The sequence below is a fragment of the Hyperolius riggenbachi genome, chromosome 4 (genome assembly GCF_040937935.1).
Source record: "Hyperolius riggenbachi isolate aHypRig1 chromosome 4, aHypRig1.pri, whole genome shotgun sequence".
NCBI lineage: Eukaryota > Metazoa > Chordata > Amphibia > Anura > Hyperoliidae > Hyperolius > Hyperolius riggenbachi.
In genome coordinates, this window is record NC_090649.1 from 142,172,070 (window position 1) to 142,186,992 (window position 14,923).

Here is a 14,923-nt window from a genome sequence, read left to right on the forward strand (position 1 = left end):
CCCTAGTTCACTTTAAATTACAGTTAGCCCCGCCCTCATCCGGTCTTGGCCACACCCATTTTTTGCAGCAGCGCGCCTACCCCAGAAATTGGGGGTGTCTTTTAATACCCAGCACCGGATGTCAAATGCCCTAGGTACGCCACTGTGAACAAGCATGCAGATCAGATATTTCTGACTGACGTCTGACTAGATTATCCACATGCTTAATTCAGATGTGTGATACAGATACTGCTGCTGTCAAAGAAATCAGCAGGACTGCCAGGCAACTGGTATTGGTTAAAAGGAAATAAATATGACAGCCTCCATTTCCCTCTCAGTTCAGGTGTCAGGTTCAGGTGTTTCTGGTCAAACTAGGACAATGCTTAAAACAGGGAAATCCCAAACCTAGGAAACGGCAACGGATGAAGATTTGAGGAAAACTTATCATCATACTTTTGGCTGCATGTCACAATGATCCGTAGTTTCAGAAATACTGGCTATTGAAATAGTTTCCCTTTTTTTTCTGTAAAAGTAAAGTTTTATCACACCTATTTCACATAATAGGTCAGAACAATATACTGTTACTTTCACCTTCACTGCAGCCCCCTATGTTGTCCTGCTTTTGGGCAGGTTTTCTCTAAAATGATTTTTGTTTTGATTTTTATATTTCAGAACCGAGGGAAGGGTTTCTCACTTTCTCCTGGACACCCTAATTGTCTTTCCCCTGGAAAACGTCCTTTCCACACGATTATACCAGCCCTGGCCACTGCTGTAGATACTGATGACTTGTTATGTGCCTTTGGTGTAATGGGGGGATTCATGCAACCGCAAGGCCATGTGCAGGTAAGAAGACTTGTTAACATTAATCAAGAGAAGCACAAGCAGACAGATGATTATAGGACTAGTATATTCGCACTGTAGCGTATATACTAGTCATAGACAGATGAGTCTGTCTGCTGGTAAAATCTTTATTGAATGAAAAAAGAAAATACAGTTGGGGAAAACCAACTTGCATGGGGGACAAGAGTGCTTGGAGGGGGATCACACACCGTTTTTGAATTATTATTTGTTGTCACTTTATTGAGCTCATGAAATAGGCGACTCAGGAAAAATACCTATTGTAGATTTAGTACTTATGTATTATACTGTGTACCAAATTTGACTGCCTACTATTTAAATAATATTTAAATACCTTTACAAACCTATATAATATAAATTGGAAAGCCGAGTCTCTTGGCTTTCATTTGTACTATGCCCTGTGTCAGTGCAATGCATAAGTCCTGAGTTAGGGGGTGTTGAACGTGCGGTGTTCACTCCTTTTAAAGTGATATTGCCCACTTTACTGGAATCATTGTCCCGTTTCACGCGCTTCACTCGCTGGGCTGCGGGCTCAGTCCTCGCTTCACTCTGACAACCTTTTATTCTAACTCTACGTCCACTTGGATAGTGGCCATTGCACACCAGGACCCTCACCTGCTTGCTTCGCTAGCTGAGCTTTGGGCTGGAAACTCGGGTTACCAGGTTAGTGCTGCTGGCAACCAGGTACAGTGAACCCCCTTCATTCAACACCTCATAGCTCAAGTACGGTGCATCACACCGACGTGGAGCATATTGGGAATGAAAGCCAAGACTTCCAAAGCCAGATTTCCAAAGGGTAGTAATTATCTTTTAAACGGGGTGCAGTTAAAGTTGGTAGAGGCTGTATTATGTAAGTACTAAATGTTTTTTTCTTTTATGAAAAGTTTTTAAATGGCCTTAACACAAACAAAAAAGTTGTATTTCCAAACTATTTAACATGTCCCCACAAATTTCCCTGAACTTCATAGCAAGGTGCCTGACCTTCATGTTGTGCATACAATAAAACTGCTTGGAATATTGATACTGGTGTGCCAGTGGAACTTGAATTGCTTGTACTGGATCAATGTTGCTTCTGCATCAATGCTGAGCACCCAACCATCCACAGCAAGGTGTGCCTATCCAAAACCTGATATTGCAGTGACCTTCATAGCAAATCTGGTGACAATAGCAGGTTTATAATTTTTGAGGCATTGCAATGAACTTGGGAGGCTGGTAGCGTACACGTGAAATGCAACAATCCGAATTAACCATTTACTGCATTTTGAACTTACTAACACGGTAATCCCCAAAGGCCTATTTTTGGAGGTGCGATGCGGCCCCCTTCCGCCAATCCGCAGTTTGAAACCGGCCTGAAAATGGGATTTGGGGTGGACACTGTTTAACAAAGTGTACTTGTCACAGAGAAAAGGACAGTGACTGATGAATCGTGGTGCAGAATATTACAACCTCAGCATGAAAAGCTAAGCAATAAAACATTGGGCTTGAGGCCCTTACTAGCAAAAATATTGCCATTCAGAGACAACTCACGGCAGTATTAACAGTACTACCACAGAAGTATACCGCGAGTTGTGGTATTAGCGGGACTGTTTTGCTGAAGGAAACCGAGCACAGCTGACAATGTCTGTTTTATCATCATGCCACAATGTCAATGGTATACGGCATAAGCATCTAATACGTGTTACTATAGCAATGCTCGCAGCACTTGAGTACCACAGGTCATGCTAATATTGTAACTCGCAGTACACTGCTGCGGTAGTACCGGTGATATTCCTGTACCCTGTCTGTGGATGGCAATATTACCGTTAATTAGTGCATCAGGCCCAATGTTACACAGTGAGACTGATTTACAAAGCCATGCTTCACGTTTGGAGTAAACCAGGCACCACTCAGCACCAGGCCAATACCATCCCTACAGTGAAGCATAGTGGTGGCAGCATCATGCTGTGGGAGTGTTTTTCAGCTGCAGGAACTGGGAGACTAGTCAGGATAAAGGGAAAGATGACTGCAGCAATGTAAAGAGACGTCCTGGATGAAAACCTGCTCCAGAGCACTCTTGAACTCAGACTGGGGTGACGGTTAATTTTTCTGCAGGACAACGACCTTAAGCACACAGCCAAGATATCAAAGGAGTGGCTTCAGGACAACTTTGTGAATATCCAGCCAGAGCCCAGACTGCAATCCGATTGAACATCTCTTGAGAGATCTTAAAATGGCTGTGCACTGATGCTTCTCATCGAATCTGATGGTGCTTGAGAGGTGCTGCAAAGAGGAATAGGCGAACCTGGCCAAGGATAGTTGTGCCAAGCCGAATCAGGAAAAAAGGGCGCAGGATCCCTCACCGAAAAAGGGAGGCGCCACAGGTGTCGATTATAAAAGCCACATTTTGTGGCAAAGAAGGGATTTTTGGGCACACAGTGGCGCCTGCAATGCAATGCTGCAATTTGCATATCCGCATGCCTTGGCACTCACAAGGAGCGGAGCTGTGGTGAGGGATACATAGGCTTTCAGGTGCTGGAGGAAGCCCCCGGTAAGTAAATCTGATTTTTCTTTATAAAAAAATCTCAGATGTTTCCTCTAAGCACATGATCATGACTAGCAAATCATAGACTCGCATATCTATCACCTGACCAAACTGATCACATGCTTCTTCATGAGTTCTAGACCTGATCATTACTAGTCGCCACCTTGCAACATCATAATCCTCTACCCTGCAGTGCAAAACTGCTGCTCAGCATTTCACACTAACCTCGTCCAAGTCAAAGAGTACCATGCGTACATCACTCAGGTGGGTGGTGTGGGACCTACCCAGAAGTCCTTTGGGATCTACCAGGAGATCACAATCTACACAATGGGCACCCCTGCCATAGATAAGTCTACTTCAATTGGAGATTTCTGTCTCCATTTAGCTTGTATGCAGGTATTGTTTAAGCATTTAGAGTCCATAAATTGTAAACTTTCCTCAGTCATATATTTTTTTCTATAGGTTCTTTTGAACATGGCAGAATTTGGAATGAATCCTCAAATAGCGGTTGATGTTCCTCGAATTTTAGTTGAGTATGATAAACAAGGTAAGAGTTTCCACATTTTAGGAGAAAAAAAATCTCAGTTTATACTTGAGTATGTATGTATTTAACCTCCCTGGCGATAAGCCCGACCTGAGCTCGGGCTATGCCGCGCAGGAGGATTTCTCAGGCCCTGCTGGGCCGATTTGCGTAATTTTTTTTTTTTTGCAACACGCAGCTAGCACTTTGCTAGCTGAGTGTGCACTCCGATCACTGCTGCTACCCGCCAATTGTCCGGCGCTCGCCGTGCCGACCCCCCCCCCCCCCCCCCAGACCCCGTGCGCTGCCTGGCCAATTAGTGCCTGGCAGCGCTGAGGGGTAGCTCGGGACTCCCAATGACGTCATGCCGCCCATCGCCATGGCGACGGGGGAAGCCCTCCAGGAAATCCCGTTCTTTGAACAGGATTTCCTGATTGGAGTTCCCGGGAGGCGATCAAAGAGGGTGGGGGGATGCCGCTGCACAGCGGCTATCATGTAGCGAGCCGTGTGCTCGCTACATGATTTAAAAAAAAAAAAATTAAAACTGCTCTGCTGCCCCCTGACGGTTTTTAATAGATCGCCAGGGAGGTTAAATAAATCATTATAATAGAAAACAAGTTAACAATAAATAATTTCATATACAATACCACATAAAGGACATATTACTAACAATCGATACATGTGGGAATAATACTATGCGTATTTACTTTTAAAATGTTTGGGGTTAAGTATTTAGTACAAAAAGCCATTTCTGTTCTTTATTATTATTTTTTATTTATATAGTGTCAACATTGTCCATAGCGCTGTACAAAACAAATACTGGGGGTCATAGATACATGAAATATTCACTCTGTGCAAACAAGACATCCCACAAGTACAATTACATACATAGTCAATGTGTGGTTTCAGACATCACCAATACTGGTACACATTCATATGATAAATTATAGTTATTTGGGTTGAAAAAAGACATACGTCCATCAAGTTCAACCAGAGAACAAAGTACAACACCAGCCTGCTCCCTCATATATCCCTGTTGATCCAGAGGAAGGCGAAAAACCCTTACAAGGCATGGTCCAATTATCCCCAAAAGGGAAAAAATTCCTTCCCGACTCCAGATGGCAATCAGATAAAATCCCTGGATCAACAATCACTGGGCATTACCTAGTAATTGTAGCCATGGATGTCTTTCAACGCAAGGAAAGCATCTAAGCCCCCTTTAAATGCAGGTATAGAGTTTGCCATAACGACTTCCTGTGGCAATGCATTCCACATCTTAATCACTCTAACTGTAAAGAACCCTTTCCTAAATAAATGGCTAAAACGTTTTTCCTCCATGCGCAGATCATGTCCTCTAGTCCTTTGAGAAGGCCTAGGGACAAAAAGCTCATCCGCCAAGCTTTTATATTGTCCTCTGGCATATTTATACACGTTAATTAGATCCCCTCTAAGGCGTCGTTTCTCTAGACTAAATAAACCCAGTTTATCTAACCTTTCTTGGTAAGTGAGATTATAGCAGAATCCTTAAAAAAAAAATCAATATGGTGCATGCTGGGTAACATACAGTATATAAAAGCTATAACTGAGGAAAGTGTCGTACCACTAAATGTGAAAAAAGGTTTTCAGCAATGGTAGAGAAGTAATTAAAAACAAAATGGCTTAGGTATAACTGATTATATAGTGTATCATATTTTCAACATTCGTTCAATGTTAAAGGATATGGATAGGTATTATTTACAGCACCTAGTAAATTATCTCATCTGTTTGCACCCCACAACCTAGTCACTGATATTAGGCAGTGCACAGTTTTCTTATATAATTCAGTATGCTTATACTCCTCACTGGCTTATCCGGTCTGTGCTGTAGTCACTGCATAGTCTTTTCAAAGAAATGAATGCATCTACTGTCTACACTGTAGTGCCATCTAGGGATCATTGGGAACAATGGCAGAGAGGGACAACAAATCACATGCCAGCCTCTTGACCAGGGTAGGGCCCTATTTGAGCCGACCTTATTAATAACCGTAATAAAAGCTATGACACCCAATTGGAGTTATAAGGCCACAGCTTTATTACAGTATTGACATTAAACATTAAATGAGCTGTGACAACAAGAAACACTGAAATAAAAAGGGGGGGGGGGAAACAAAAACATATTACAATCACAAACATATTTCTATTAACAGATGGCGGGGCGCTTGAGCGCTCTGCAGGTCCCTTGACAACGCCCTCCCGTGCCGGCCACCAGCCTTCGGCTTACATTATCACATTATCCATTATTGCATTATCCATTATTGCCATTATCCATTATCATTATCATATATATTCCATTATGGGATCCTTATTCGGCGCATTAATTGGTTATGCCAGCTCGGTGGGTAATACTTTCTCGATGTCCAAAGATACGGCATTGTCAAGGACCCGCCTTCAGCTGTGACGAAATCTGTATGGATACAACAAGTTTGCATTGTTATGGGGTGTTCCCAACACCCATTTTGTCGCTTGCTACCAACGAGCAAGCGGGAGGGTGGGTGGGAGAAGTTTGCTGTATCCACACGATCCCAAAAGGAAGGCTGCCTGGCCAGCCCCCTGGTCTTATAGTGTCCTGGCCCTGGCCAGGACACTCCACCTCTCTTTCACACCTGGCGACCCTATTGTTCTAGGACAGTCCAGCTCAGAGCCCACCCGGTCACGCCCCTTCTCGCCCTAGCTTCGCCCAGCTCTCAGGTTATTTTCCCTGAAACTAAGACCTACCCTAAAAATAAGCCCTAGCTGGAATTTTGAGCATGCTTGAAATACAAGCCCTACCCTGAAAATAAGCCCTAGCGGAAGTTAAAGAGGTGGAAGAGGTGGCCAGCAAGCGGGGACACAGTGGTGCAGTGCAGTGCTGATTGGGTACCGGTCCTGTCATCCCAGCACACAGTAAAATTATCAGCAGTGTGCAGGGATGACAGGGCAGGTACCTGATCAGTACAGTAGCATACCTTCAAATCCTGGAACAGCACTGTACAAAGGAACAGGAAATGTTCTGCTAAGAGACGCTTCCTGATAGAAATATGACGTCCCCTGAAAATAAGACCTAGCACATCTTTTGGAGCAAAAATTAATATAAGACACGGTCTTATTTTCAGGGAAACACGGTGTCACCCATGCGAGCAGTTGGGGGAGAGTGGGTACCTGGGAGCCTCCATGGAGGTAACTAGGGGCTTGTGAAAGTCTTTTGAGGTAATATTTATTATTTAAGGTACCATAAGTCTAACTGTCGCATAAAAAAATCATATATCTATCTTGGTGTCCTGTTCCCAGCTACACCATTTCAAAATGAATTGCGGACATGATAACATGATCCAAGACCATTATTTATGAGAAGACACTCCCAGCAGTGTTGCTGGGTCTTATGTTCCCATTAGTGACTTGGCAGACTTGCAGCACTGTAACTCAGCTCTCTGGAGCAATAGATTAGGCTAGCAGAGACGGATAGAAGCCTATTCAAAACTGAAAACAGTACCCTGTTTTTAATGTAAATGCTATTGTGTCACACATTGAACACCTCCTTTATTTTGTTTATTTTTATTTATTTTTTTATATTTAGATCAAAAATGGCACCTGCACCTTGAGGAGGGGATTGCAAGTGATGTGGCGGAAGCCCTGAAGGCAAGAGGACATGTGGTGCATTGGCCTGTTAGTGGCCATAACAGGAAGCTATTTGGTCGTGGGCAAATTATCACTAGTGGGCATTGGTGGAAAACACGTGACATCCCCATTCACAGCAGTAGGGTGTGGTGGGCTGGATCAGATCCTAGAGCAGATGGCTGTGCAATGGGGTATTGTGTGTAAAAATGCAGATACTGCTTACAGAATGAAGGAGAGGGGGTAACGGGTCCAATGCTGAAAGGAAACATGAGGTGACCTAAGAAAGAAAAGTTTTACTCACATGAGGCTTCTTTCAAGCGTAGCGCCTCTGACAGTACCTCAGGTCCAGCTTTCTAGTGCACCCGTGCATGTGAAGCAGACCACGACTCAGCTGTGGATCATGATCTTATGGACGAAACAGTGGCGTCCTGGAGAACAGCGAAACTTCGCCGTGGGACGTGATAGACTTCAAGGGGCTGGAAGAAGCCCTAGGTGAGTAATACTTTTCTTTCTTGGTTTGCCTCAAGTATTCCTTAAAGATTTCTTTACTAATCGTGCACTAGAAAGCCAGGGGTGATAACTGGTTCATGTCTACTGTTGCACTGTCAGGGGTGCTACCCAACCCCCCCTAACCCGCCAGTGCCTCTGGTGCTGTGCCATTAGAGATTAATTGGATGCCAGGGCCAGCTCGCTAGCACACCAATTGCCTGTTTGTACATTTTCTGCAAGGAGTAATTAAAAATAAATCACACTGAGGAGAGGCCGTGGACTTGCATATAAGCATACCCACGTTTATCTGGTGAACAGAAGAAACTCACCGACCCCTTATCGAAGTGCTCCTGCTCCCGAGCTGACAGCTATAAATTACATTGTAATCGGCGACCCTGACCTAAATTTGCACTGTGACCTGGAAAAGGAAGATTGCGGGTCCTCTCTGTGCATGCGCAATCTTACAGGCTTCTTCCCCCTCCCTCTGCGGCACGTCATATTGCTCTTCACGTGCGGAGGGTAGGAAGAAGCCTGTAAGCTTGCGCATGCACAGAGAGGATCCGCTGTCTTCCTGTTCCAGGTCACAGCGTGACTTTATTTCAGAGTCGCCGCTTACAATGTAATTTATAGTGGCCAGCCTGGGAGCAGGAGCACTTAGATAAGGGGCTGGTGAGGGTCTCCTCTTTACCAAATAGACATGGGTATGCTTATATGTACACCCACGGCCTCTGCTCAGGGTCACCTTAGTGAAATTCCATTTATATTAAACATGAATTAATCAGTGGGCTAGTGCACACACATTTGCAAAAATGGAAACCGCACATAATTCTGTAATGTGGATGCTGCCTTGACATGTCTCAAATACTCCTGGAGACATTTTTGTAATTTGCTGGAATGAAAACTCCACTGAAAGAGGAGTTTCACTTGAGCAGGTTTGCAGTTTGAGAAGCACAATGCAGCTTCCATTGTTAGCGGGGTTGCCTTGACCTTCAGCAGCAATGGAATGTGAAAATCAATAGATGGAATGTCTGTTTAACATGTATAAGTAAAGCATCTATGAACTGGGATCTTTCCTTCCTGAGGTTCATTTCTCTATCGTGATAAGGCAATAATGAGCATACACAGAGCATGTACCCCATTGTTCCTTGTGATCTTAAGCAGGAATACTATAGACAATACATAATCCTGGGGAGCTTTTGAGAGATTCAGTCAGTCAGCATAAACTGAGACAAAGTGCAGACTTAAAGTGAATGGGAACCGCATTTAAAAAAAATGAAGCAAATACTTACCTAAGGAGAGGGAAGGCTCTGGGTCACATAGAGCCTTCCGTCTCCTCTCTCGGTGCTCTCTATCCTGTGCTGGCTCCCCCCCGTTTCAATCCCCCACCGAAAGAGTATTTGGAAGTCCTTGGGAGCCGTGTCCTCCCGAAGAAGTGTGGCTCCATACTGCACAGGTGTGAGCGTGCAAGAGAGCGTGCTTGCGCAGATGCAGTACAGGGCCGCCCTTCTTCAGGAGCACTCGGGCTCCCTGAACACTTCTGAAGCCTCCTTCGGCCGGATAAAGCAGTATTTAACTAATTTAGTCAAATACTGCTACCGGCCAAGCCAACACTGGAACGAGGGGACCAGGAGAGGAGCAGGAAGGCTCTATAGGACCCAGAGCCTTCCCTCTCCTTGGGTAAGTTTCTGTCTCATTTTTTTAAATGCAGTTCCCATTCACTTTAAAGCAACACTAAACGCTAACTGTGCACAGTCTGTTCCGTCTTTAAAGCTTATAATGGTTTCTATAAATATGGATCAGCCACATGTGCTTTGTGGACTAACTTTTACTTTAGCTTTGGCAGACTTCCAGGACCTGCTCCTGAAGCACTGAGTTAGGTAGCACAAGTGCTCATGGGAAGGCATGCAATAGTGGGTGTGTCTATCACTGCCAAGTCTCTGTGTTCAATTAGAATGAGCTTATTTACATGCTTGTTCATCACAAAGGGGAGGGGGCAAGACACAGATGAATGTGGCCCTGCTGCTGTAGCATTGCCCAGGGTGGGGCACTTTAATGTAAAGAACAATGGGAAACAAATGTGGATCATAAGGTTGGTTTTTAATTAAAAAAGAAACTACTTTGTTAACCATGTTAATTTATTAAATATTTTTTTTACAGTGTTTGTGTTTATTTTTTACTTTAACCCATTGTGGCAAATAGGTTAGGGATCAAAAGTTACTCCTTTTAACTTTGTATCTGAGTGAAGATGATTATTTGGTCACCTCTTTATTACTAGAGAGTGGTGGAGACAAGGGTGCTATTTGACAGGCAGATGAGGATTTGCTGTCCCAACCCACCAACATTTTCTTTGCAAGGTACCCCATATTTGTCTGTAATGGTTGAGAGTGGAGTTCCATGCTTGCTGGTGCTACCTTCCTGGCCAATGGTGGCTACTAGTGTTGCTCGGATACCCCCGATAACGGATTCGAATAAATCCGGCCACGGCAGTCCCAAAAATCCAGATAAGCCATGATTGTGATCAGGATTTGAAACTGACTGACGAATTTGACTCTGATTTTATTTGTGATTGCCTGTAGAATCCGTAATCACGGGTTAGTGATCCGGATTTGACTTTAGCTTTAATAGCAAAGCCCCCCCACATGCCCCAATCCCCATAATTGCATGGATTATAAAGGTGATTAGTGGCTACAACTTAAAACATGGGGAGAAAAGGGAGGGGGGGGATCACTTGTGTGCTGTGTTGTGTGGCCCTGCAGCTGTTTACAAATGACAAGTTCCCAAAGTACAGTTTATCTGTTCTGAAAGCTGCCATTGCATTTTGTTCATAGCTGCTGTATTTATGTATTAAAACCTACCTAGTGATCATTTCTCAACTGTCCCTGTTTCTCAGCTCAGTGCAGTTCTGTTTCAGCAGTCTACTGGCTGTAAACTAATTGTAGCAACAGAGGAATGTAAACAAAAGATAATGCTATCACCTCTTCAGATGCAACCAGAAGCTTTCAGGAGCCTTTTCACTTAAGTGCTGTGTTTAAATGCTGTTCTTGTGGCAGTAGATTTTATGCTATAAATATTTTTTTTAGAACAAAGAAGAAATGCTGCGTTTCATATCACTATAATACAAGTACAATTTCCCTTCCTAAATCAGAAATGATAGGAACGCTAACCCTTTTACAGATGTATTTCTATCTCAAGTTTATTTTTTTTTTTCTGGGGGGATATTTGAAAGAAAATGTGAGGGTTACCAATTTTCTGCAAAAAATAAAATGTGCTAAAAACAAATGTGTTCTGTTCTCCTGTAGTAACAATACATGTAAACAAGGAATAGTTTTCACTCACCATTATAAAAAAAAAAACTTTATCTCACGTTGGCGTACAGAATACGTACTCATTTCTGTCTCCTTAAAGGACAACCAAGGTGACGTGATATGATGAGATAGACGTGTATGTACAGTAGAGGCCTGCATCGGGTCGAGGAGTACCCACAGGTTACTTGAAATGCAGGTTCAGGTCCTCATTTTGATTTTAATCGGGTTGTGGGGCGGGTAGTAGGTCTGCGGGTGCAAGTCGAGTGTGGGTACCAGATTCACCAGAAAGCCGGTTACGGGTTGAGTGCAGGTAGCAGGGCTGCGGTTTGGGTGCGAGTCTGAAAAATTAGATCCGCACAGGGCATCAGGTCGGGTTCAGGGACCTGTTTTGATTTAATTAGGTTGTGGGTGGGGTCTGGGTAGTGGGTCTGCGGGTGCGGATTGGGTGGGCGTACCAGATTCAACAGAAAGCGGGTTGCAGGTCGGGTGTGGGTAGCGGGGCTGCGGATGCAGGGCTGAAAAATTAGACCCGCGCAGGCCTCTATCAATGCCAAGCACACAAATAACTAGGCTGTGTTCTTTTTTTTATTTCTCTACCTGAAAGAGTTAAACATCAGTTATGTGAGTGACAGTTTCTGTCCGGGCCAGGACTGGGTCAGACTATAGCGTAACCCTCCTTGATAAGTAATTACAGCCATAAAACAATTTCCTGACATTAATTGGCTTCTGAGAGCAGAAAATAGATAAAAATGGTCAATAATTCATAGATTTGAGCTCTGGCATACTTCAATGTCATGGAGCAGAGACAATGAAACAATAAAAACTAGCTAAAAAGAGACACTGAAGTGAAAAAAATATGATATAATGAATTGGTTGTGTAGTACGGATAATTACTGGAACATTAGTAGCAAAGAAAAAATTCTCATATTTTTATTTTCAGTTATATAGTTTTTTTTATATAACATTGCATCATTCTCGGAGCTTCATTCTCGGAGTCGTGGAGCTTAATGGCTCTTTTGCATAGATAACAACTGGAGTTTCTTAACTCATCCTGTACTGGAAACAATATTACACTTGTGTCTCTGCTCCTAATGTTTTATTTCCTAGCTGTACTACACATACAAATCATTATATCATATTTTTTTTTCGCTTCAGTGTCTCTTTAAATATCAAATAAAAATATCTTAAAAAGTCATGTTTAGGAGAAGGTTGTACAGATACAATTGATTTTCTCATCAGTTTATTTTCACCTCGGATGTCCTTTAATGATAGCCATTACAAATTCTACTACTGTTTTTTTAGTATGTTGTACTTGAGATTGAGATTTGTTCAATTTGCCTTTTATGTCTTTTTTAGTCATTTTAATTGGTGAAATACGTAAATATTTCATAAGAGTAAGGCAGTACATGAGCGAGTTCTAACAGTCTAATGAGTGATACATATTGAACCTGGACATTTGATTGCGGTGTGTACCGTAATTAGTCAGTCCGTGGGTGTTTTCCCAGTGACTCAGTCTATTGCAATCTAACCTAAATCACATGGGTGTACAATGTGAACTGCAAAAATGTAATTTGACATAATTAAGGCTTATGATAGGAACTACATATAGCTATTAATTGGCACAGATGTATACAACTTCAGATGACACGGTGATATGCTAAAATTAGCATATTGCAAGCGCAGTATTCCTACATTTGCATGAAAGCACCGCCAGCCTGTTATAGTTTTTACAACCTTTTAATAATGTTTTGTTGCGCCTATAAACATGATAGTATTGCACTTTCAGTTGACAGTGTTATGTATGCAGGTGTCTGCTGGCACTGCCCCCGCCTTTCAGAGGGTAATAAGACAAATAGTAAGTTGTAGTAGTATTCCATTAGGGTATCATTTAAAGTTTGTGAACAGTTTTGTAAACCTTTTTTTTTCACAGCTGGGTAAATTCTTATTGTACATAAAGTAGGGAGTGGGGCTATAAAACTTATATATGGTGGATCATCTGTTTTGAGAAAATCAGCTGGGTGATCAGCCTTGTACTTTATGGCCCCATAAATTGTGCACTGTACTTAAAGGATACATCCGGCATTAAAAAAAAAAAAATCAGATTAATTTACCTGTGGCTTCCTCCAGCCCCTGGAAGCCTATGTGTCCCTCACCGCTGCTCCACTCACAGGCAGTCTCCCAGAAGCCTCCTCCATAGCACCCCCTGACCCAGCAGATGGGAGCACGACTACAAATAATGGGGCTGCACGCTTGCGCATGGGCATGGGCAGCCGACCTGGCTGGGTCAGTGTCTGCTACGGAGGGGACCAGGGGAGACTGCCTGAGAACGGAGCTGTGGTGAGAAACACATAGGCTACCAGGGGCTGGAGGAAGCTCTGATTTTTTCTAAAATGCTGGATTTATCCTTTAAAGGGGAACTGAAGAGAGAGGTATATGGAGGCTGTCATGTTTATTTCCTTTTAAGCAATACCAGTTGCCTGGCAGCCCTGCTGATCCTCTGCCTCTAATACTATTAGCCATAGCCCCCGAACAAGCATGCAGCAGATCAGGTGTTTCAGTGGTTCAGACTTATAAGTCTGATCTGACAAGACTAGCTGCATGCTTGTTTCTGGTTTTAATCAGATACTACTGCAGAGAAATAGACCAGCAGGGCTGCCAGGCAACTGGTATTGATTAAAAGGAAATAAACATGACAGCCTCCATATACCTCTCTCTTCAGTTCCCCTTTAAAGTGGTATAAAACCCTGACATAATATTCAATAAAAACATGTTTTACTACTTTTTATTTACCATACGGTTATCATATTTGCATTAGTGCATAAGCATTATTATTCATTTAGAAATTACAAGTTCCCAAAAGTACAGTTTTTTGCTTTGAGAACTGCCTTTGCATTTTATTCATAACTGGTTTTATTCATCTTGTATTGAAGGCAGAAATGCTTTCAGTGTCTCTCTGTGTCCAGGAGCTTCTGCAGTCAGAGAATGTGTCATATTCCTCACTTGATACAATTAACCTCCTTGGCGGTAATGACGAGCTCAGCTCGTCCATTACCACCGGAGGGCGCCGCTCAGGCCCTTATGGGCCGATTTTCTTCATTTTTTTTAAAACACGCAGCTAGCACTTTGCTAGCTGCGTGTTCAGGACAATCGCCGCTGCTACCTGCCGCGTTACAGGGCCCCCACCCACCCGAGACCCGTGTGCAGCCTGGCCAATCAGTGCCAGGCAGCGCTGAGGGGTGGATCGGGACTTCCGATGACGTCATCACGATCGTCGCCATGGTGACGGGGGAAGCCCTAAAGGAAATCCCATTCAGAACGGGATTTGCTTATGGGCATACGCGCCGGCGGGGATTGGAGGGGTGGGAGGGATGCTGCAGGGAGGGGGGAATCATGTAGCTAGCCTAGCGCTAGGCTAGCTACATGATTTAAAAAAAAAAAAAATCGAAAAATACTGCTGCGCTGCCACCCTGGCACATATAATAGAACGCCAGGGTTTTAAGTAAACACAAGATAACATTATCTCCACTTTGGATGTGTCCAGCTTTCTCTGCACTGAACTTTCAAGCCCTGTGTTTAACAAATTGAACGCTGTTCTAGTAAAAAAAAAAAAAATGGTGTA

At 43.3% G+C, this 14,923-nt stretch overlaps 1 protein-coding gene across 1 annotated transcript in view; it reads left to right on the forward strand.

Moving 5' to 3' along the window:
- LOC137571517 (glutathione hydrolase-like YwrD proenzyme) overlaps nt 1-8,410 on the forward strand; it is a 115,392-nt gene extending 106,982 nt beyond the window's left edge. The window contains exons 10-12 of the mRNA XM_068280742.1: nt 652-822; nt 3,821-3,905; nt 7,470-8,410. Of these exons, the coding sequence (XP_068136843.1) occupies nt 652-822; nt 3,821-3,905; nt 7,470-7,714 (501 nt within the window). The 3' untranslated portion in view covers nt 7,715-8,410. The remainder of the gene's footprint in view (nt 1-651; nt 823-3,820; nt 3,906-7,469) is intronic.
- Nucleotides 8,411-14,923: the final 6,513 nt, after the last annotated feature.